This window comes from Aythya fuligula, chromosome 1 (genome assembly GCF_009819795.1).
Source record: "Aythya fuligula isolate bAytFul2 chromosome 1, bAytFul2.pri, whole genome shotgun sequence".
NCBI classification, from domain to species: domain Eukaryota; kingdom Metazoa; phylum Chordata; class Aves; order Anseriformes; family Anatidae; genus Aythya; species Aythya fuligula.
In genome coordinates this window covers 49523404-49534368 of record NC_045559.1, presented here as the reverse complement: position 1 = coordinate 49534368, position 10965 = coordinate 49523404, and the positions used below count along the sequence as shown (strand labels likewise).

General features: G+C 33.2%; 1 protein-coding gene across 1 annotated transcript in view; it reads right to left on the bottom strand.

Annotated features, from left to right (window-relative positions):
• Positions 1–1399: 1399 nt before the first annotated feature.
• The window catches only part of POC1B (POC1 centriolar protein B), a 49457-nt gene continuing 39891 nt past the window's right edge, over positions 1400–10965 (bottom strand). Inside the window, exons 11-12 of the mRNA XM_032195676.1 lie at positions 3696–3878; positions 1400–2411 (exon numbers count right to left, since the gene is read on the bottom strand). Coding sequence (XP_032051567.1) covers positions 2307–2411; positions 3696–3878 — 288 coding nt within the window. The 3' untranslated portion in view covers positions 1400–2306. The remainder of the gene's footprint in view (positions 2412–3695; positions 3879–10965) is intronic.

The following is a 10965-nucleotide window of genomic DNA, read 5'->3' as shown; positions in this document are numbered from 1 at the left end:
AGTTTTTCTAGACAGACGATAAGTTTAATCAGAATTTAAGCCTACAGCTTGTTTCTCATGATTATGACAATGAAACACTGAATTATTATCTTACAAGCATAAAAGCAATAAACAGCAAACCCCCAAAGATTGGGAGTTATTCAGTTACATTTGCCTCCAGGAACTAGTTTTCCAAAACACTTTGTCAAACCACCACCTCTAATTATACAGACATGCCAGGTGTCATGCATGCTGAGAGTTTCACTGTCAACAGACTACCTGATCAAATGACAAGAACATACCTTAATTTGGAAGTGTTATGCTAGTTGACCAGGTTCACAAACAACAGAGGAAAAAATTGCATTAAGTATTAAATGCTCTTGATAAGTAGGTACTGAAAAGGAAGAAGAATTAGTAACTGTAGCTAAGGCAAAGAGAAAGACATCAGCAGAGATTTTATTAAAAAATAAAGATTTTTAAAAAATATATTTCTGAATATTGCTGATAAATAATTCTGAAAAGCTGAACAACAACAAAAAAGTATAGTCCATATATAAGTAGTACAAAGAAAACAAGAAATAAGCCTGAGTTTTTAATAGCTACATGGTTTTGTGTCCTCTAATGAAACTAAGAAAAGGCCAAGACCACAAGAGTATTTCCAAATGCAAAACACAAAGTACATCTGATCTAAAAGGCAGTATTTACATAAGTATGCATTATATAGCATTATAAAAAATTGCATAATCAAAGGTCAGGCTGTACACAATTGAATATGTAAGGCCATCTTTTCACACAAAAAATAAAAAACAAAAAATTAATCTGTGCCTAGGATGTTACATAGAAATAGTTATATCTGAAAAACTTCTAAGAGGCTGTTTCTTCTCAATAAACAGCACTACTTAAGATTGAGCTGAAAATAAACAGCACTTGGTGTTTTCAAATTCAGGGCTTACTAATCAACTGAGGTGATTTCTGGCTACCCAAAGGCAATTACTATAAGAGAAAACGAAAAGTTATAAAAGAACATTTGACTGCTAGTTACTTTAGCTCCACCTGCAATGGCATTTGCACAGCACTCCTGTACTTAAGCTGAACTCTGTTGATGTTAATGAGGCTCAGCCTGAGAAATGGGCTTTATCTATATACAGTCAGTTGGAGAATTGGATTAAAATGCTCCCCCCATTTCAAGTGTCCTATTTTTCAACATACAAAATGGGAAGTTGCAGAAAGAGATGACTATCTACTTGTGATTGTGGATATACAAGAGATATTCTGCAATTGCCATTAAAAATAAATAGGGAGACATAAAGAAGCAGAGATGTTCTCTTTTAAAGGACAATATGACAATATTTAGAAAATTTTAAATTGAAAATTTAGAAAGACAAATATATCATTCTAAAAAACACATTTTTATTACAAATAAAACCAAAATTCATTATACTTTGCAAACTGAATCACACGACATCTTTACAGATTTGTAACTTAATTTGTAATGCATTAAGCTATGGGGGGAATTCATAGCATGTGAAATTTGAGCACCTGTGGAAGTCCCTGGAGGATGAGGATCTTTTATATTTCTGATATAAACTTTGCATCATTATGTGTTTGGTTCAGAAATTCCTCAGAAATGTACCTTCTAAATATAAAAACTGAATTCTGGTGGAAGTGCTCAACTGCATGTCTTGCAGCTGAATTCACACAGATCCCCTTATTGTTTCAAAGCTTAAGTGACTTCATTTTCATATTTTTAACTAAAAGTTATTACACTAAATCTTCTCACAATCATCACTAAAATATTTAGAATATGAGCAGTAAATGTTACGAGTTTTTGGTAAAATATTTGACAGTACGTAAGGGAAGAAGAAAACCTCTGGCATTTAAGCAGTCAGGGCTAATTAGGCTGAATTTAATTTAGGTGCTAGAGTAATATTGCCTTGGTACAGAGTTTTATTTTCATAGCCCTTACCTGAGCTGAAAAACCTGCATAGTGCACTTCCACAGTGATTGCTGTTTATCTAAAAAGATATAGCTTGTTGTTTAGTTTTAGTTAAAGATTTTACTGGGTTGAAATAAGAATCATGTAACTTTCATTGGGAATGATTTTACAAAATATTAATTTCATCTGGGCTACGCTTTATTAAATGTATAACCAGACTATCTGCTTGATACTAATGTTTAAAATGTCATACATATTTTTTCATTTTTTTTAGATCAATAGTTAGAAAAGGATTTTTTTTCCCAATTATAGTGAAATCCAATGAAGCAACATTTATTGTTTCCTTGTGAATATAAAAAACATACTCATCAATACAGTTCATTTTCATCTTTTATTCTTCCTGTCTTCCCTGAAGTAAAATTTTTTGCTGATTTTCTAAGCATTCTTTCAGTTTATCTTCAGTCAAAGTCAGCCGTTGTTCCAGGATTGAAATTGTCTGCATGAAGAGAACAGTAGCAGTTTTTTTTTAATATTACTCACGCAGTATTTTTAATATTACTCAAGCAGTATTATAGAAGTGTGCAACGCAGTAACATAAGAAAAATAATTTTAACTCAACAAGAAAAATAGTCTAATGTGGCTGTGCCTTAGCTATTCCACTATTTACAATCATATTTATAAATGATGGATTTGTATCTACGAAGACTATCTAAAAGTTTTAAATTGTTTTTACAAAATATTTTCCCTGTGACTCTGTATATGTATGTATGTATGTATAAATTACTCAGAAATACTACATGGAAGTTGCATCCATATTTCAATATAAAAACAGACATAAATGGTGGCCCCAAATGATGTCTTCCAAAAACCTAAGAAAACCCTTCTAAGATATCAAAAAAAGCATGAAAAATTATAAAAAGCATATAAAAGTAAATAAAAACATAAAAGCATATAAATACAAAAATTACAAAAGGCTTTCTCCAAGAGACTATCTTCCTCAAGAAAGGTAGGTTCCTGGACATATTCTAAGAGTTTCTTTTCAATCCAACTTACTTCACAAAGAATTTTCAATGATGACTTGACTCTCTACTTTCCAAAACTTATTACTTAGGTTAACATATATATTGCAGAAGAATGCAGAAAAATCTTAGCCACTCCCCTTTAATGATTAATGTTAATATATTCTAGACTATAAAATAGTGTTTTAATATATAAATTGGCTTAATTTGGATTATTTAAAAAGAAGTATTAAGCATTTGCAAGCAAGTGACTCAGTCACTGACTGAGACTAATATTTGTGCTGTTTCACTGACACTTGGAATTATTCCACTGCATAGATTCCTACCTAAGCCAATACCTTGAGCACTGGGTTTGAAAAAGGATTTAACGGTGCATTGACAATTTACTTTGTTCATCCCCTGCTAATGCATGACTGTTCAAGCCAGAATCTGACAATGTCAACTCAACAACTGGCTTCTGGTAAATCCACACTAGATCTTGCTATTGAAAAATAGTGACTCGTTTCCTCCAGAGTTAAAAACACAACAATAATGTTTATGATTATGCAGCAGGAAGCTTTCACTTTAGGGAACACAATACATGCAATCAGTATCTGCTGAAGGGCAAAAAAAAACAAGAGTCATTTGACTATATAACTATCCAAAATAACTCAATAGACTTTAATATTCTGACTTATGAGCATGGTTCCTGGATTTTATTTTTTTTTACCACTGACATTATCATTTTCCACTGGAAGTGTTTTCTGTTATTGCATACTTACTAGAGTCAAAACATCCAGCTGTTCCACAATGTTCTCCAAAGCATTACCCAGAGATGGGGAGATGTCTATTTGCTTGTCCACATTATGCATAGCTGATTCACTCTCATCCTCTGACTTCCTCTTTGAACTTGTTGCCAAGACTGAAGCAGGGGGATACTGCAAATCTTCGTGGCTGACATCATCCTATAATACAGATACACCATTTGAAGATTCAGTTGCCCTTGCTTTCATTTAATTAAAACCAGACAAGAAAACAGGCAGAAAGATCTGTTTTTAATTTTTAAAAAAAATCTTTACACATGTATACACACACAAGGGTCTTCAGATTTGCTTCTTGTACCAGGTCCAATTCATAACACTTCAATTCCTTCTGACCTAAGAGGGAATTTCAGCCGTGATGAATGAGGCAATAAGCATACAAAGTGTACTGAAAAATCTCAGCAGTCTTTATGAACAATTTCAACTTGAGCAAGTTTCAGGTACATGACTGAGGAACTAGACGCTTTAATACAAGAAATTGAATTAAACTTCAAATAAATACTATTGGTGACTGGAGTTTTCTTTACAAAGATGGCTCTAGTTTACAAACAAATTCATTCACAGCAGTCATATGGATGAAAAACCCTTATATGACCAAATTCATAGTATAAAACTTTTTTTTTTTTTTTTTAATATGAGTTATCTTGCACTTTTATAGTAATAAAAAATAAGTAGCTTTTAATAAGTAATTTTTAGTTGTTCACTCAGTTGCATTACTTTTTGAGAAACTGATTCCTTCAGGAAATAGGAGGAGAAAACAACATAGAGAAGACACACACAATGCCAAGTTAAGAGAGAAATAACTTTGATGTATAAACATTGCTTCAAGGTAAGTGAAAGAGCATGATCTTCCCAATCACTTCAGTTCTTATTTGTGCCTTGAAGTTCTTAAAAGCACTTTTGAGTCAGGACAGGTTAAATCATCACTAATTCACTATACGGTTCTTCACAACAACTTTACCTGATTTATTATTGGTTTTTTTTTTGTGATTTCTCTGAAAACTTCTTCTAGCTTTAGACAGTATAAAAATAAACCAAAACTGAAATAAACTTGAGGCAATCCAATTTTATTATCTGTAATTATAATTGCAATACCTGCAACCATTACAAAATAAGTGGTTACAGTTTTACAGTTTCTCTGAAATGTCTTTACAGCTGATGAAAGTATCCATTAGCAGTGAAAAGAGGATGTTTTAGTCTTTTCTGATGTATTTAAAATACACACTCTTTACAACGTACCCAAAATATTTATGTTGTAGAGCTGAATAGATTTTTCAAATGCAAGTCTTAAAACCAGTGTGAGCCATTAAAAAAACGTTCTTCTAATTCTTTATAATAATCTTGTAGAAGATAAACTGCTAGGCAGAATTAGTGGCAAACCTTTATAAGATTACCAACGCATGTTGATGAGTCACCGAGGCAGGGACAGGAGGGATTTAGAAACAAGTTAGACAATTCTCTGTCAAGAAAATTTTCTCTGTAGTAGATCCTGCCTATGAATCAGGTAGGATCACAGACTGATGTATGAAATATGATAATATTATGGTTTTAATATAAGTAATTCTAAATGACACCAATATTATCAGGAACTTATACCACTGCGCTATCCACAATACTATTTCTGTATCTTCAGTGCCATCCTGCAGTCCTGACTAGCTACACGCTCTGTTCTCTGGACTCAACATGCTGATTCTCCAAAATCTTTTTTCCCTGAGTGCTGGGGTTGTGCCACTTACATCAATGAGAGTGAGAACTGAGACAAGTTACATCCACCGTCTGTCTAGCAGGGCTTTTCTTTTTACTAGCAAGTCAAATTTTAAAAAATGCTGTGATTTAAAGTATTAAGATTTACAATTAGTTTAAATTAATGCAGAAGGAGAGCAAAACAATCTGAGGTTATTAGACATTGACATGTTCTTCTAAAAACAGCTCTACTCTGAAATGTGTTTCTCAGGTTCTTTTCAAAAAAGCCAGATATACTTCAGGCAGAAAATAGAGATTTCATTTAAGCTCCCACAAACTGATGACAAATTTTGCTATTAAAGCCAACCTAAATGGATTCTTCCAAGCCAAGAAGGAAAGTTGTCAATTCAGATAAACAGAGCAAACACTAAGCTACTGAAAATCTCACCAAACATTCTTTCCTACAGTAAAACCAATCCAAAATTCAATGTACCAGACAAATAGGTTGTGAATAATGCTTTATAGCTCAGTAATTGCCACCAACATTGCCAAGTCACAGTACCAGAAAAACCTTCTTGTAATTTAGTGAATTAGACAAGAAATTGTGATTCTTCTATTATATGAACTCAGAGGCATACATGGACAAAGTGATATGGAAGTGCTTATATGAATAAAGCAAAGGCCTCAGTGTCTGTCAGACCTAAAAGGATCAAATACAGATAAACAAATAATTGAACTTCCAAAATCAGTAGGAGAGAAAAGAAATAAAATGGCTTCAAATGTTCATCTTACTTAAGTTGTGACAAAATGGTTGATACTTTTATCATATTCTGGGAATTTGTAGAGATTTTTAAATGCTGGCAGGCATCAACTAAGTTGTTATATTCAGGAGGTTTCTGGTTGACACTTAAACCTTTTCTGTTAATCAAATTTATCCCCAGCTCAGTGAAGGGGACAGAGCTGCTGAAATCTAATGCAACACTCATGTCAAAACCTGGTTGTAGACTGGTGACGCTAGTCTCAATAACTTCCTTTACTTTTTGATACCTATCAGTTCATTTGGTATAACCTTTTTATATAAAAGTTTTTAAAGAACATTTTTAAAGATCATAAAGAACATAAAGAACTATTCAACATTCTAATTTACTAAAATTGTTTCAAGAATTAGGTGTTCCCTTTCCTTCAAATTAGCCCCTTTCTAAAGTACTTTAAATATTACCAATTCATAAACAATAATTTCGTATATTGCCAGCAATATTGTAAAAATGCCTCATAACTAAAAAAAAATAGCCATTCTGGAAGACATCAGAGATGTAGCTTATTTTGAGGGAATAAATTTGAATAAGGCAACAATTTCAAATTGTTACTTCTGAGCAAACTAAAAAGAAAATTTAAATGTGTACAGCATTTTCATCCACAGCCCGTTAGTAATAAAATAGTCACATTTGGGCAACTTCATGTGAGTTACAAACAAGGAGGAGAAGGAGCGGATTTAATTAATCAACAGGAAGTTATTACCATGACATTACCAAGCGGATGTTCAATAGAAAATTAAATTTAGCTTATAAATGATGTCATAAACAACAAACCATAATTGCTCATCTTTGTTTTCTGTCAAGCAAAATTGCCCAAAACTCTGTGGGTGGTACTTAATCAATTTGTGAAAAATCCTTACACATAACCCTATCACCTCTGCATAATCCCAAATGTTTTCCCATGAGACGTTCACAGATTAGACAGAAACAAACACTGTGTCCCGATCTCCCTTCACTTCGTGATGTGTAAGAATAGAATTTGAGTAAAATGCATCCATTTATCAAGATGCCTGAACTGTTCTATTTATAGAGAACCAAGTTCCCTAAAGGAAAAAATATGAAAAAATTCAAGTCTATGTCACTCAACTGAAAATCATTAGTCTTCAATCTTCTAAGAGCTTTGAATTCAGAAAATATACACAACTGCTTCCAAATGAATATCCTAATGATCTTATAATTAAGATGGGCTTATATGAAAAAGTGACATTGGTAAGCTTCCTAATGACTCACAACAATTTGGCATGGTATGCTTTTTCAAAATAATCCTTTAAATTTTGAACACATGGTACATTTGCCTGCTAATACTAAAACATTTCTGATACTGCGATTAAAACAACTACAAACAATTAGTCATAAGTAGGGCATTAAGCTCAAACAGACCAACAAGCAAAGACAAAACAGTGTACTCTCCCATCTTACCAGACCTTGACTTCCTGTGTTTTTTATTTTTTAAATCATGGAAAGTTTCTTAAGAGAAGTACTACACTATTGTACTAGATACTATTGTTATCACTGCTTTTTCCTCCATCTTGTGAACCCACCCTCAAAGTAAAATGTTTCACTGTAGATATGCTAAATTCAACCATTTGGGGGATCTCTCTCTCTCTCTCTGTTGGTCATAATTATACACAGATAGTTTCTACTCTTTTGAAATTATTTTTTCCAATGAATAAATGATTCACATAAAATAGAGTTCTCTGATCTGTTAGGCTAACACTGCTTATGCTAAATCACAATCTGTTTTATCAGTTTCTGTTGCAGGAAACTTCCCTGTACTTTCAGCTGATGACAGTACTCTTCATTTCCTCTCTTCTCTCGCATGCACATGAATCTGCATTATGCATGGCAAAAAATTGCCATGTGCCAAAGTGCAGTTTTCTGCCTCTTGTTATCTGATAAAGTTGTTTCTGATATATTTTATTTGCAAACTTTCATTGAAGTTTTGCATTCAAGCGATAATATACAAACTATGCAGTATGTCTTTAAATAGTTCAAGCAAACACTTTAGTTTGAGCAGAACACTTTCATAACAACTTAAAATGCAGAATTTCACATTTCGTTCAGTCTTTCAGAGTTTCTTATACATCTTAGTCTTCTCTAGTTCTTAAAAGAATGTCCAAGCTAAAAGAACCTAAACATTTGAATTGAAAATACTTATTGTAAATGCCTCTCATCCAGTCTGAGAAGGAAATATTCAGTCTCCTCTCTCCCACAAGTGTTATCACGGATGATATTATATACTTTAATGTAAAACCCAGTCATGATTGTCAGTGGTATTAGGATACAAACACACAGCCAACATACCAAGCAACACTAGTCCTTAGCAAAACACACATTTTCACTGACAGCAGTTTCTTAGTTGTGCAAATAATGTAGTCATTTTGAAGCCAGCTGAATTTATAGAGGTCAAGAGGTCAATACAGTACAATAAAAGCTAACTGCTAAGTTGTTTATAAAAATACAAGTGCAAAATTAAGTGAAATCCTGATGCTGAAATCCTGATGCCCTTTTAGCTATGATCTGATTAATAAGATTTATTTTATATTTTCTTACAGGTATGTTAAATTTAGCATTGCTGTGATAGCATACAATACTAAACATTTCTGTTCACAAGCACATCTGAATAGAGAGTTTTATGATAAGAAATGATATTGTACTTTACAAGTATTCTTTCAAATACTTATAGAGAAACTGGCTATGTTGTTTTGCTGCGCCAGCTTTTTCCCATAAGTTTTATTTGCCATTACTGCTTGTCTGAGAAAACACTGAACAACTATGCACATCCAGTGTACTGAATATTTTGCAACTCCACGTGTATAGAACCTAGAACACAACAATTTGTTCCATATTCCTTTCTTGTCAAGAGAACATGGAAAAAGAACCAAAACCAAGGGTTGTTTTCTTTAAGAAATATAAAAATTAAATAAAATTGCCTAACAGAAAAATCACAGAGTCCATAAATATTTGGGTACATACAGCTAGAAACAAGTCATATTTCTCCAAGATTTTTCTAAACTCTTAGATTAGCAGTAATACCTAAGCTTTACATAAGGACACAAAAAGTAATTTTCTGAGTTTGCTCGTTTTCTGCTACTGATGTTAATTTCTAATGTCAACAGTTCCCTGCACAGTCAGAGTCTGATCCAACAAACTGAAAACTGAATAGTTATGCCCTGCTTCCTCTGGATTTGGATAAACTAAACCCTTAAAATGAAATACTCAGAGTACCTCAGTACTGTAGCTATGCAGTTTGCAAAGAAATAAGAGAACCATGACCCATTAAGCATGGTCTAAGTAAACCACGGCCTTTCTTCTAAACTGAGGTTTTCCCCCAGCAAAGCAAGGAGTACTGCTGAAAAACAAAAAGAAGTAATGAACATCCTACACAAACTAGAGACAGAAATCATTAAAAGTTCAATTTCCAAAGGCGAGAAACTCCCTACCAGGAAGTCAATTCTAAACATAACAGTTCAGGAAGACCATATTCAAACACTTTTATAGATGATAAAAATACTTACACCACAGGGACTGAAAATAATATGTACCCTATGGCATAAAGGTAAAGGAGGGTAATAAATGATCTTCAGTGTATCTTCACCTTCAGCAGGAAGCTTTGTAAAACTGAGGACAAATAATGTGAAACCACAGAAACATTCCCCCTAATCACAACTGCAAAATAAAATAGCCTTTTTTAATTAAGCAAATTACTTTGGACTATGTATGTGCACATCTAAGGGAACATCTTATAGCTACAATCAGTGCTAAAGTTTCAAGACTTGTTTTTACCCATATAGAGTGCTAATAAAAACATTAAATACTCTGCATGAACTTCTTATCCATACTAGGGCAGGGAAAAATTGGAGGGCAGGAGGAATACTTGTATCAGAAACTGGGAACATGAAATAGATATTAGAAATGAAATAATGAAGTCAGATGAATAACCCTATATGGACAAGACCTCCTTTCTAACACTATAAATAGAATATTCTGCTATATTTGATACTACAAATACTAATGAATAAAACCAGATCAAAACAAACAAAACTAGGACTTTCTATGTACCATGTGATTAAACTTCCTATACTTGGTTTAGTAGACTGGGGGTGTCACAGAAGGCAACAAATCCATGGAGGGAAGGAGGCAGGGTTACCTGCCTTAGTGTGAGTGAGAGCACAGCATCTTCATCACATTTACTCAGAGAAATCATAGCTGTGCTTCTGGATTGTCTGCTCATGACTTTTTCCCGTATCTTCCTTCTACTTAAGAAACTAACTGAAAGTCTCTGCTTTAGACCAACAGCTAGCTAAATGAATTTAACTGAACTTTATAAGGAAACAATAGGTGGTAACAGTATGATTTATTGAGCAGAGTCTTAAAGAATGTGTGCTAGCACTTCATCCATCTCATTCAAATGGCTGGCAAAGTCGTCTATTATATTAATTGGAATTGTTCAAAAAGAATTTACAATAAAAAGAGACTGTTCAACAAATCCAAGTGAAGGAATTTCGCCACTTGAAGACACACTTAATCCTAAGAAACCCAAACCACAGTAATTTTTCTTAACTTTAATTTCTCAAGCTATGTAAAATACTTTACAATATGTAATTGATTTCTCTTAGATAACTGTCTGTTCCACTTAACCTGTTGGGGCAAATCTTTACCAAGTTACACTGTATTTAAATGAGACGAGCTAAAAGAGCACACATTTATCTTCAACGCCACCTCTCAGTAAG